At 48.6% G+C, this 13,982-nt stretch overlaps 1 protein-coding gene across 1 annotated transcript in view; it reads left to right on the plus strand.

Annotated features, from left to right (window-relative positions):
- The window catches only part of LOC146829744 (germ cell nuclear acidic protein-like), a 144,784-nt gene that overhangs the window by 124,627 nt on the left and 6,175 nt on the right, over positions 1-13,982 (plus strand). Inside the window, exons 10-11 of the mRNA XM_085608468.1 lie at positions 9,036-9,177; positions 12,535-12,739. Coding sequence (XP_085464594.1) covers positions 9,036-9,177; positions 12,535-12,739 — 347 coding nt within the window. The remainder of the gene's footprint in view (positions 1-9,035; positions 9,178-12,534; positions 12,740-13,982) is intronic.

Here is a 13,982-nt window from a genome sequence, read left to right on the forward strand (position 1 = left end):
TGCTGTGTTCTGTTGGATTGCTCGAGTGTCTCTACAGGTTGAGTGGTGCAGAGCTAGGCTCATTCTCATCAGCTGCTGTATATGGAGGAGTCCACGAACGCAGACTCATGAGTGGTCTAATGCGGAGTGGTGTAGATTGGCCGTGAGTGTAGTGGAAGACTAGTTGTAATTATGTATGAGTGCAGGAGAACCAGCGACATGACAGTGGTGCCACACTCCAATTCACGTGTAACATACTACGGTTCCATCTGGGAGTCGGTCCCAACTGATGGAAAATATATGGACAATGCATGCGTCCAGTAATTCCCCCGGTCAGTAACATCTGTGTGAGGGTCACAAGGCTTGTAGTGCATGAGTTGTCAGTAGGTTGTTGAGGTCATGAGCTTGGATCTTCCTGGTGGAGGGTTTACCACAGCTAAAGACTGCAGAGTAGAGATGCAGAGTGCAATCTGAGCATGAACACAATCCGACAATGCTTGGACCAGAGCACGGATTTTGAAGGATACAGCGAACCACAGATTCATAACCTTTAAATATCCCCAGGCTCAATGTCTCACTGTTTTTCAGTCCATTGAAATATTTGTGCAGCAGAAGAAAATCCAATTTGAATGTTATCTTTGAATAACTGAATATGTATAGAACACCAGGACGAATTAAAAAACGGTTATTTTAAAATGCATTAATTGATAATTTTCTAATTATTATGTTGAGTATGTAGTGGTGAGATGCACATGTGACCACACACTCGCATGTATTAAAATGTTTCTCATTCAAGAGTGAAAACCCATTAGATGGATATAAAAGATGCTGGATTGGTGCACTTTGGTGTGCAAATAAAATTCTCTCATTTTCGGTCAGCCTCATCTTGTTTCCACTGGTCCAACTTTTCTGATGCCTAAAAACCGTTGGGGTACAGGCATCGATGAGTCATGCCATTCCTAATACCTTTGTGTGAGAAAGTGCCCTCTTTCTGGATGGTATGCCCCACATTATGCTGAATTGCTGATGTTCTTGGACTGAGTGTGCCCTGGGCTATGCTAATCCGGTACCCAGGGCCTATGTTCCTTCCCTAACATTGCATTGAAACCTAAACCCAATTGGCATCTCTGGCCACATGTCAGCCCCTGGTAAATGGTACCACAGGTACCCAGGGCACTGTGACCAGAGAAGCTGCAGCACTTATTGTGCCACCCTTATAGGTCCTGTACCCTGACACTCCCACACTGCCTTTGCAGGCTGCGTGACTTGGTGCAGAACAAAGTGAAGAGTGACATATGTCGCACACCCCATATGTCACAAACCACATAGATCAGTCACCCCTCTAGCAGGGTGCATTATGCCAGTGGTGAGGGAACAGGTGCATGAGCCCTGTACCCCTACAGTGCCCAAGTCCATTCTTGGGCATTGTAAGTGCAGTGCTGCCATTTAGAGTATATGGTGCTGGGAGTGTCATTACGAACTCCACAACACCATAAAGGCTCCACTGAAAACTGGAAAGTTTGGTATCAAATTTCTCAGCACATTAAATCCACACTGATACCCGTGTGGGATTTAATGTAAAATGCACAACTGAGGGCATCTTAGAGATGCCCCCTGCAACTCGACCAACTTCCAGTGACCCGACTGAGTGGCTGCTTAGGCTGCCACCAACAGACATGTTTCTGGACCCCTGGGTCGAAAGCCTGCTGCTCTCGGGGGCCTGAAACCATGCACATCCTGGGACGAGGTGCCAAGCCCCCTCCCCCAGGATGGGCAGGGTTCACGAAGGAGAAGCTTCAAAGGCATGCCGCCTTTGTGAGCCTCCCCAGACCATTTGCTGCTTTCAGCAACTGGTCCCCACTGGTTCTACCCCTCACTTTGGGCGGGAGAGCCGGCGGGAAAAACAAGTGGGGGAAAGAGGTGCGCCCACCTCTGCCAATTCACCCCTCAGATGGGGGAGGCGAGGTGAAGCACAACTGATTCCACACTATCTTGAGGATGGGGGGGACCCAACCAACCAGGGACAGGCTCCTGCCCCCTTCCCACAGGCGGGTGGCATGATAGGGGGTGTACCCACCCCAGGGAAGGGACCCATTGGTCCCTGCCCTATACCTACCTGTAACGCACCTAAATTTAGTATTTAGGGGGCACCCTGAACCTTGCTTCTTCAGATCCAGAAATGACAAGAAGAAAAGGACCCAACAGCCATGCAGCCAGCTAACAAGAGGAAGACACCCGCTGACTTGGCCCCAGCCCTATAGGCCTGTCTCCCCTCCAACCTGCTCCTGCGAAATCCCGGTGTGTCCTGCAGCCAGCAACCTCCAAAACCCCGGAGGACCTGCCTGCCTTCACTTCCAAAGACTGCTTCTCCCGTCAACACTGGATTTGTTCCACTGCAACCTCTGGCAGCAGCCGGAGACCGCATATCCAACCCACTCTGCACCTGCCGAACCCAGCCCGAGCTCGAGTGGAAAAACACCATGTGGAGGTCACTCCGGCGATCCTGACCTGAGATCCAGCGACCCCTGACCTTCCTAAAGCCTCCAGCAGACGCCTGCAGCCTAAATCCAGAAGGCTCCCCTGACCGTGACCCGGAGCATGTAAGAAGATCCAACCCCAAAAGGCACCCCAAACCAACTGTGCCTAACCAACCCTTAACTTCCCAACTTACCTCTCGAAGTGGTGGTCGCACACAGAAGTTATTAGTCTTCCTGCCTGCAGTGCTTTTGCAAACCGGAGCTTCTCCATTGAAAACAGGGCGCCCGTCGAAACAGCACTCTGCACCCAGCCGCCCCAGTGCCGCTGAGGGTGCACCTTTTGTGCTACTTTGTTTCCCCATTTGCCCTGAGCTAAACCCTAGGAGCTTTGCTCCCACTGAGAAGTTGGCCTGGTATATGCTGTCCTCTAATTAAAAGTGGGCACCTTCTACCAGTCCAAACAACCCTTATTGATGATTAGGTCAAAGACAACCTTTATAGAAAGCTATCCTAGTGGTAGCTGTGGAGAGCAGCCTTCAGGCTAAGTCTCGAAGGAATGTAAAGCAGCTTGTTTTACCAGATCAGAACCTCCTGAATGACCGAATGAAAGGAGAACCACGCAAGTGTTATATAAAATATGTATTTATTACTAAACACACACACTACTAACGTCTTTGAGATTGTAGCACAAGGCACACAATACTGAATCAATAGAACAACTGTAAATAGCACAATACACAGCGGGCTCAAGGGGGAGATCGAACCATATACTAAAAAAAAAAAATGGTGTAACAATGACTTTACTAGATATAGTGCCTAGAGCATGTAGAATCGCTGTGACCCAAAGGAACCACCCAAAGGAGTGACACAGGGAACCCACGGAGGACGGGTGCAGTGTGAGAACACAGACACTAGTTCGGTACAACTCAATGGGAAAGTCATGGTTGGGAAATTACAGTTTAAGGACACTTCGGAGAGGACTTCAAGCAAACCCTTTGGAACATAGAAGGTTCTAAGGCCAACACCTTTGTGAGTACAGAGGTACCCGTGTTACCTACCCCAGAGGAGCCGGTGCATAGGGGTCAAGTGGTGTCGGAAACCCTTGTCGTTTTCAATGGCATGATGCGAAGAAGTGCTGCTGCCGGGAAGATGAGAGGAGTCCGGTGGAATCTAAGTCTGGATCCGAGGTGAGAAGAACCTGAAAGCAGAGGAGACCGATCTGGGTCACTTCAGGGGGACCAGGGGCTCTGTAGACGAATGCCCACCGATGTCGGTGCTTCAGGTGAGAAGATAGGATGCTTGACTCTGCAGCCACGGGGACCAGGAGATGTCGACGACTATCAAAGTCCGGAGGTGAGCTGTCTCACGAAGGATGTAGAGTGCGGGAGGGTCAGTGTCCGGATTGAACACCAACAAGCCTTGGAAACGGCAACTCACGCGGTTAGAGGAAGCAAGTTACGGTGAGGACCAGCAAGGTCCTGTGGACTCTCCAAGCAATGGAGTCAGGGCACGTCTGGAGCAACCAGGGAAGCCCCAGGAAATTCAAAGTTACCTTCACAGGGAACCACAGGCCAACGGACCAGGGATTGCTAAGCGACCGCGAGCTGAATCACGAAATACCAGCCCACGGAACACTTTTGGAGTGTAGGCTGGAAATCTTCGGTGGAAATACTGCTCGGGGTCAGGACTACACGTAGCCCAAAGTACAGCCTCAGGGATTTCCAAAAAGCATATGCTGCTGCAAAAGTACACGGTGCACAGGGGTTCGGGTTGCACGGTCCCCACGAGGGATACTGGTCTCAGGATTGCTAAGAGAGCAGATAGACCTCCGAGATGCTCGGTAACCCACCTCCTGTGTTGCAGAAATCTTCAGAGTCCTCAGGAGCATGGGAGATGCAGACCGGTCAGATGCGTTAAGGTGCCTGCTGCTGCAGGGGAGTAACTCCTTTACTCCAAGGGAGATTCTTCTGTCGCCCAGCGAAGTGTAGACGGTCTAAGTACATGGTTTCTGCTTGCAGAGTTTAGTCCAGGTAAAATCTAAAGTCATGTGGTCAGGGTTCCTACTTTATACCCAAGGAAGGGGATGGACAAACTCTGAGGACCCACCTATGGGAGGGTCAGGACAGAGGGGTGGCTATGCCCATGTCCTTTGTCCAGTTTTGTGCAGGAGGAAAGGGCTCCTGCAACCGGTTTGAGCTGGACTATGCACAGGGACACCAAATGTGCCCCCAGTGCAGACTTTCTGGCACTCTCAGTGCACCCACCCAGCCCCAATACACTAAATCCTGTCTGGGAGGTGGTCACACCTCCCTGTGACAGGAAACCTATTGTCAGGCCATCCTCTGCTCGAGCGTGGCTCAGCAGCAGAAGGGCAGATTCATGTCTGTGGCTGGCAGCATCCGTTTTGTAATGTCCAGGTCGAGAAAGCTGGTACCGGTGTTTCACACAAGTCCCTCTAGAAGGGTGGAATCATACCTCCTCCGCCAGTTACTGGCGGGGAGGTATGATTCCAAGGTGTTTGACACCAAACATGACATGTTTCTAAGTAGCCATTTTAAAGTTGGCATTTACCGCGAGGTTATAACGCACTTAAATGGTTGGCTGCATCAGAGACAACCCCAGAAAATAGGCTCCTAAGGCTGCAGAGGGGCTCTTCCCATGCATGGGCACCCTCTCCCATAAAACCCAGCACCCTGCCTTCAGGATTGATAAGGCCAGCCATTGGGGTGACTGATTGGTTTATATGTGCAGTGATTTAGAATAGATATAGGTAACCTATATCGAAGTAAGGGGTGCATGCACCACCTTACACAGTCTGCGGTAGCAGACCTTGTGGTGTCATTTTGAATGGCCGCTCAGGGGTGGCACAATACATGCTGCAGCCCCTGGGAGGCCTCTGGGGTACCTATGCCCTTGGTACATGGTGTACCATATACTAGGGACTGATAATAGTACCCCAGTATCCAATTTGGAGTGTACCTAAAGTAAATGCAATCAATTTAGAGGAGAAAGCAGCTAGACTGGGCTCCTGGACAGCAGGATCCCAGTCAGTCTAAGTCGAAAACACTGATACATCAGCAAAAAAGTGGGGGTAACCATAAGCAGATACTACTCTCCTACACCCACAACCCAGTGTCCTGCTCCTCCGCAGCCACCAACCGGAGGCCCCCAATCCCCCATTGGATACCATTGGGCCTCAACACTCTGCACCTGGCCGCCCTAGTGCCGCTGAGGGTGCAACAAGAGTGCATCACTGACCCTGGGGGACCCTGTAGTGTAGTACCTATTTCCCTAATAGGCTCTGCGCATTGGAATAATATACCCTATAGATTTGGCATAGGACTGAGGTCAGTATGCCCCTATCGAGTATATTAAACTTAATTTGTATCAGATAACTCGGAGGCCACTAGAAACTCCTTGTAAACAAGAAGGGATTTGTTTCTGGCAACCACATAAACAGGACAACTTTGTTTCCCTTTAGAATCGTGGAAACAGATAACGGCTTCACTCGGCTAATCGTGCATGCTTAGTTTCTTCAGAGTTACACAAAGAATAGACTGGCGTTTCAATAAAAGGGTTTATTGAACAGTCTTGTTTCTCGTGTAAGAGATATGAGCTGTTACAATCGTAAGACAGTATGCGAGATATATTATGTACAGCGTAAGCAGTAGGAAGAAATAATACCGTGCTAGCATTATCTTTTAGCTATGACACATATATCCATATACATAAATAACATAAGCTAAAAATGCGAGCACTCATGAGATGCTTCTCGAACTAATTCTACCCCAGTGTACCTAACCTAAGTGTAGTACAAGGTAAGAAGTAGGTGATGTATGCTATAGGATGGTATGCTAAGTTTAGTATGCCAAGAGTCCCTCTAGGTTCTAGTCTGCTCCATACCTTGAGAATGAGAGAGGTGGGAATCTCTTTCCGGGTCTCGTACTCTAACACCCCGCGAAGGGAGTCAGAACACTGGAAGCTGGATTCTCTGCGAGCAGGCATGACAGCGTCTCTTGTCAGTGCATGAGGCCGGGACACGGGCTCCTCTAAAGCTGAGGTCTCCTCCTACTGGCTTTGGGAAGGAAAGGTATATTTATACCTGGTAGGTGCCTTGGAATGTTAGCATTGACGTAAATGAATGAACCCTTAAGGAATAGTGGTCATGCATAATAAAAGAGATCTTGGAGAAATCAATAATCCTGTGCTAGGGGAACTCCCAACAGCTTAAGGGTCTGGTTTCTAAGAACTCGGTGTGACGTTTGGGTGGACGGATGTAGGTGCCCATGCCTGTATTTGGATAGCATGGCTAATGCCTAAATAAGGACTGGCATCTTATGCCTATATAAGGGCAATGAGAATTGTGCCTATATAAGGACATCTATCAGGAAAACCTATATACGGACACCTAAAGCGGAGTACAACAACCCCTTAGTCGAACCCCTGAACCCCCACAGTCGATAACTTACTTGTGAACGAATAACCTGTTTTTCCTCCATATGATAACATTGACAATTTTCTTCCCAAAAGTTTTTTAAGTGTGGAGTTTTGAAATCTAAAAATGTTCTTTAAGAATCGCACGAATAACCAAAACTTATTTTCATACCTGTTTCCAGGAAATGTCCCAGTGCTGAATCTAGGTATCCAGCACTGAGTTCGAAAAATAACGTAAAAAGTAACTTACCTGTCATTTAGTGAAAAAGCCTATTCATTTCAATGTACTGTATTTGCTAAGTGTTGCAACCTACTGCATCCCCTGTAAATCAAACAAAGTACAATTCCTATTGCATTTTCAAACTGTTCTACAATCAGCAACTTAATACTGTAAAGTATTTAATGCTTACTTGTGCCAGGCTTGCTTGGTTCTAAATATAAACAGTATATTTTTTTTATACAAAAACAATTGGCCTTGAGTTCAGTTCTTGAGTGTGTGAATTCATTTGCTGACCGAGTGTGTACATCAAATGCTGAACACTGTCCTCTGATACTGCCTTACTGCTCGACAGCTCTACCACAAATGGAGAGTAAGGTTCTATCTAACCTTAACCTCTACCTACCTCTGGGGTCACCTGGACTCTATACACACTATACCTCATTTTGGTGTAGTATATATAGAGCCAGTTTCCTACACTTTCCAACTGTTCCTCCTGAGAGACCAAACCTGTTAATGCCTTGGGTAGGATAATGTTCCCTTTGGCTGGTTAAGCCTTAATATCCTTCAGAGCTGTCTCTCCTAAGTAGGCCCACCCATGTTTTATGGGACATGGCTGAGATATTTGTCTCAATCTTGGATGTCCTTATGGCATCTGTAGCTCAGACCATAGATGATGACCAGGGCACCGTGAAGTATGTGTTGCATGCTGGCTTGGGCATCATAGACTGTTGGCAGGACTATTGGCACCACTGTCGTACTTAGAGGGCACACCTGAATGTGGTTGACTGGTTTCTCCAGAGATGCCCTAGCTTCCTTGATGAACATACATGTTGATTTCTCTTGTTTGTTTGGGGAGAAGGTTGATTCGGCCCTTGAGCAATTTAGCAACAGTTGAGGCAAAGCATGATCCGTGACACATGTCCCCTGCCAAGCATTTCCTTTAACAGTACAGTAAGTTTAGGGGATTTTGCAAGAGATTAGCTAACAGAAGATGACAGTCATCCCAGCCTGTGCAGCAGGCTTCTTTTGGCAGACGACATGGTAGCGATCAACCCCTTTAGCAACTACAAGGAAAACCTTTAACTCTTCTCTTCCTACAGGGGTTGCCACCCTGCTTTTACGAACCTTTACCGGCCCACGCTGTGCCGATAGTAGCAGAATGTCACATTTAATCCTTGGAGATGGAATTACCTCATGCAAAGTCACTAAGACGCATTCCAGCTGTGATGGGACACAGGTTCCCTGCATGCATTCCCACAGCTACCTTTCCCGCCTCCGGTTCTAGTCCTCTTCTTCAGGGTTGGGCCGGGAGAACCAAGTACCCAAAGCTGCTGAACATGAACATATAGCCTCTGAACCCACACCCTCTTCACGAAGACCTCCTGTTTCAGTAACAGCGAGGGCCCTGCACCAGAGTCTCTGCAACCTACACCTCGTGTGGAGCCTAAACCGAACCAACTGAGTGGGACTGACTCTCCACTGAAGTGGTGGATGCTATGCCTAGACACTCTGTCCATCTGCCAAATCTATTTATTCTGATCGTTGGGCAACATTGGTGGCCTAATGTAAAGATGGTCCAATTGATTCTCTACAGACCAGGCTATCGGATGCTTCATTTGTTGTCCCATGTCCAGCAAGACTTTGCTAAAGGTTGTTTGTCAGCGCTCTCGGCCTTTCTTCCTTTGCCTGACCAGCCCTTGTTGAAGTCGCTGGTTGTGATGAGGTTTTTGAAAGGGCTCACAGATAGGTTTCCTCCTGTTCTCTTCATTATGCCGCAGTGGAAGCATCACCTGGTCCTCACATTCATGGTGTGCATGCATATGAACCTATACACAGCAGCCCTGTTTGTGGAAAGATGTTTTTCCAGCAGGGTTTATAATTCTAGCTTTGAACTTAATTCCAACCTTTTCTTCTCCCACTTGCAGCTTCCCGAGAACATGGACATAACCTGGAATAAGAAGATGAGGAAAACTGCTGGGTATTGCGTTACCGGTCAGAAGAAGTGCGGCGTGGAGGTGCAGCGCTATGCCCGCATCGAGCTGTCCGAGAAAGTGTGCGACTCTGCCGGTGAGAACCTGCGTCCTGTTTGCAGGAGCTGTTGATCCCTTCACTGCAGCAGCCTTTACTCCTGAGGAGATTCTTCTCCAGGGCACATTATAGAAGGGTGGGCAGCAGGCGAGGGCAATGCCTGAGGATTCCGCCTCTCGCCACCAAAGGGCGACTTGGGAACATCTTTAAATGTCTACGTGGTAACACCACATTTTATGAACTAAGAGGAGGAAATCCCAGAGATCAGCTGCATCTCAGCCTGAGAGAACTACGTATGTGGAATGTAGGCAAATGTACAGTTTTTGTTGCCATCCATACTGTATGAAACTAGTTCCATTTTGCTTACACCGTCATCATACTACATGCATCTCCAGCACTGTCCCTAGCATGATGAAATGCAGGTAGATATTTGAACTGCATGTGTCGACTCGAGATCCTTAACCGCTTCCCTAATCGATCCTAGATGGTCCTCCTAGCTCACGGTATATTTCAGCGTCCACGCTGATGGGGCTGACGAGGGGTAGCTTCTAGAAATTCTTTTCCATTCAGGGCTTTAAGAATCTGAAATTATGAGCCAGGTGCTGCCAGAATCAAGGCCAGCTCCTACAAAAACAACTGTATTGTATGTGTCTGGTGTAAACACCTGTAAAATAAACTGCCCTGACTGGCTCAAGCGGCCTGAATTGGGGCGTTGTGCTAGAGCGCATCTGTTTGAAGGAAGACAATGGAGTTGGGGGCTGGGGTAGGGGCTGCTGGAGGGAGTGCATGCAGAAAGCTAGCACAAGAGCCTTTGCTTATAGCCCTAGCCTCCTGGGGGAGCAAGCCCATGGGGAGGGGGTTCTCTTGGGTGTGTGAAGATGTTGGGAGGGTTTACTAAGACTGGTGGGTATAGTTTATAAGCCGGCAGTCTTTGAGGTGCCTCTTGACAATAAGTGGCTTCTATTGCAGACTTCCCTTCTTAACCAATCGGGTGGCTCCTCAAATATCCCTCTCCCACTAGTGTCATATTTGCCCTACACCGCTTTTTTGCCCTCCTCGCTCTTTCACTATTTAGTTTTCACTATTTATTATCCTTTGTGATTTGCAAGTACAGTTAGAATAGCATGGCTCCCTTGGGGCCCTAGCCCACCACATACTTGTACATATTGGATGTTATTTATTGTCAAAGCTGCCGACGTGCATTGGAGGAAATCTCCCCTGCATCTGGTCTGACCTCCTGCACTGGATCTGGCCTGACCTCCTGCACTGGATCTGGCCTGACCTCCTGCACTGGATCTGGCCTGACCTCCTGCACTGGATCTGGCCTGACCTCCTGCACTGGATCTGGCCTGACCTCCTGCACTGGATCTGGCCTGACCTCCTGCACTGGGTCTGGCCTGACCGCCTGCAGTGGATTTGGCCTGACCGCCTGCAGTGGATTTGGCCTGACCGCCTGCAGTGGATCTGGCCTGACCTCCTGCAGTGGATCTGGCCTGACCTCCTGCAGTGGAGTTGTTCTGGACCCTGCACTTTTCATTGTCCCCTTCCCTCCTCGGCCATTTGCAGTGCACAGGTCCATCCATGAAGGGTTACCCCTGTTCTTTCCTCAGTTAGATTTATTAACGGGACCCCAGCCTGATCAGGCTACACCACACTGAGCAAAGACCTCCTGGAATGAGCAGCACCGATCGCTTCAGCTGAGGATTCAACACCTCGAACCTCTACTCTTCCTACAACTCCAAACAATATGCGGACTGAAATGCACACTACAGGCCAAGGGGGTCAGTGGTCCCAGGGGGCACGTTTGCCCTCTGTTTATCCTACCAGGTTACTTGATCGGTCAGCTCCAGGGATCTGCTTGACCAACACTATTGACCTGCGCCCAGTCAGTCCGGTATGCTATTTCAACAAGTGCGATTTCAGATGTCACCAACAACCTGTTCATCGCACGGGTGTGCTGCAATGATCAAAACGCCTTAACGATAGTCTTCTACCATTTTGGCCAGCTTTGCTGAGGACTGCCATTATACACCCATAGCTTAATGAGGGATCTTTTCTCCTCGCCCCCTCTGTCAGCTATTTATAATTTATTCTGACCAAAATCAAACCGGTTGACTGCTGTCCCAGCGCTGAAGAAGTCTTTGACCCGTAGAATACCACCGGGTTCACCCCCTCTCACCGCCTTCAATGTTTGCCTGCTCCATTATGTAGTATCCGCAAAAGCCATTCTGTAGACCAGAGTGTAAACCTATCCCAACTATCTGCTACGCTGTCTTGAGTAACCGGGCTGGAACAAAACGTCCCGCCCTCACGGTTTGTATTGTGGACATCAAAGCACGAATGAGGAGCGGTGCTGCTCCACTGAGGAGAATGGAAACAAAAATGATTGAATCCTAATCGTCCTGGATGGTAATAGCTAACATCATGCAGTTACATTTTTAGCTCAGTCCTGTCAAAAAGTAACCAAAAAAAATATATATATTTTTTCCGTTAATGCGAATCTGGATGATCATGTCAGTGCAGGGGTTCACATCGGTTTTTCTCTACTGCACTCTAAAATCTGAGGTTCCTTGTTTACGCTTCACCATAAGGCCTTAGTGGGAGTGCCAAATATACTTAGTCGCAGCCTTCAGCTAGTCCACGAAGATGCTTTTGGGCCAGTCCGTGACCTCCACTGCCGGCATAGCATCTCTGAAGCAAGGGTGTATTATTATTGGTTGCTCATCCAGGATCTGTTACGTGTTCAAAATAGCAGTTCAATTTAGATGCCTGCTCAACTGGCTTCAGTCTACCCTGACTTGAAAAGCAGCTGCTATCTTTCTCCAGGATTGCTTAGAGGCAGCACCCTTGACTTTAAATTTGTGGTTACAAGACCCTCCTGGGCCACGTCCGCGCCTGTCGAGCTTCAGGTACATCCTCACCCTTTCTAACCTGCAGTGATCAGCAGTATCGAGAGACTCTGCTGAACAGGAATGCTCTATATAAGTGTACTGAATCATCCGTCAGTCGAGGCATCCTCAAAGATGGTCCCCTGTTGGAAGGCTGCTGTAGCATTTATGAAAAGACATGCTGAGACCCTCTATGCCTGCATCATCCCGTCTTGCAGATGTTCCCATCAGTCCAGGCGGGGGTCTTGAACTAGTGAGCAGCTGTGAGGGTTGTTTTGTTTATTGTAAAATCCTGGGACAGTGCACTTAAAGGGTTTTAGACCCAACTGGTGAAGTTATGTGTTTCTTTAAGCAGTGGCAGGCTCTTGCATTGGGGGGTATCAGACACTTGTATCCTGATCTAAGCTCATCTTGCAGTCATTGGTTTAATGTTGGTCTCCTGCCTAGTGCTAGGTCTGTATAGAATTTTGACCTCCACTGAAGCTTTGCTTTGTGCCCTATTCCCCAGATCGCCTGCGAGACACCCTCATTCATGAGGTCTGCCACGCGGCCACTTGGCTGATCAATGCAGTGCGTGACGGACATGGTCAGTTTTGGAGATGCTATGCTAAGAAGTCAACTGTCATTCATCCAGAGCTGCCAATGGTCACTCGCTGTCACTCCTACGAAATCAATTACAAGTTTACCTATCAGTGCTCTCGCTGTACCACTACGTGAGTATTCTCTCTGCTGCTCGATGTGTGTGGGTGTTTGTGTGTGTGTGTGTGTGTGTGGGGTGTGTGCGGGGGGTGTGTGCGCGCGCGCACACCTTCCCCCACCCTACTCAGTGACATGTCTCGTTCCCCTACCCACTGTCATCCTCTGTTTGTCCACTTTGCTCTGAGCTTCACCTGCCTTTGCTTGTTTGTTTGTAGTACCTGTTTCGCCCGTGCCTGTCCTATATTTCTTTCTCAAGTGGTCTTTCTTTCAAATTGAATCCGTAAGGCCATCATCTATAGTTGAAACAAACATTTGGGCAAGCCAGAAGTTTCCCTTCTCTGAGGAAGTGATTCACATTCACCTCTACAGATGGGCCACTGGCAGTCACTGAATATTATTGCGCAAAAGAGATTTGGAGGAAGAGAAAATAGTGACAATTTTGTTAAAAATTCCTGTCCTCTTTTTAGGCCCGGGAAAGAAGGCATTCTTGTTGGTTCGCTGCTGACACCAGTGGATGCGCCAGGACGCTGGGTCGCCATAAGCTGCTAAATAGACTTCCGTCAGTCCTTACCACACAAACTCGCTTGATTGGCGGTAATGATGCTGGGGAACGACCTCCTATTTGGGGCCCACAACACTTGCCTCAGGCTCTTCCTGAACCAGCCCCCAAAGTTAAGAACTTAGGATTTTGCCTGGACAGGAATCTGCCAATGAAACCTCAGGTCACTAAGCTAGCCGCCACCTGTTTTGTGGTTCGGAAATGGCTAAGAAAGATAATTTGGATGCTCCCCTTTCCAGCTCAAAGGACAGTTATTCAGGCCCTGATCCTATCAAGATTAGACGACGGGCATATCCTCCATCAGATGTCTGCAAGGAGCCCAGAACTTAGGCTGCTATATCTACTCCAGAGACGTGCCTCTGTCATGCCTCCTCCGTGAGATTCACTGGCTGACAGTGGAAAAGAGGGTACAGTTCATGGCATTATGCTACATGCATAAGTCAAGGTCAGGCACCAGTCCATGATGCCTTCAAGAACCAGTAGTCCCCTACCAGCCCACTCGCGTTCTATGTTTGAGCAACCGGTTCCTGTGCACAGTTCCCAGAGTCAATCTGGACTATATGGGAGGCCGCTCCTTCTCATAATTGAGGGACAGCTTACCCGAGCATCTGAGAAACTGCCCCTCTTTTGAAGGAGCTTGAACACCTGTTTGTGTTAATCCTGTCTCTGCTGCTAGCCTCTATCCGATGCCTTGGTGC

Source organism: Triturus cristatus, chromosome 5_2 (genome assembly GCF_964204655.1).
Source record: "Triturus cristatus chromosome 5_2, aTriCri1.1, whole genome shotgun sequence".
NCBI classification, from domain to species: domain Eukaryota; kingdom Metazoa; phylum Chordata; class Amphibia; order Caudata; family Salamandridae; genus Triturus; species Triturus cristatus.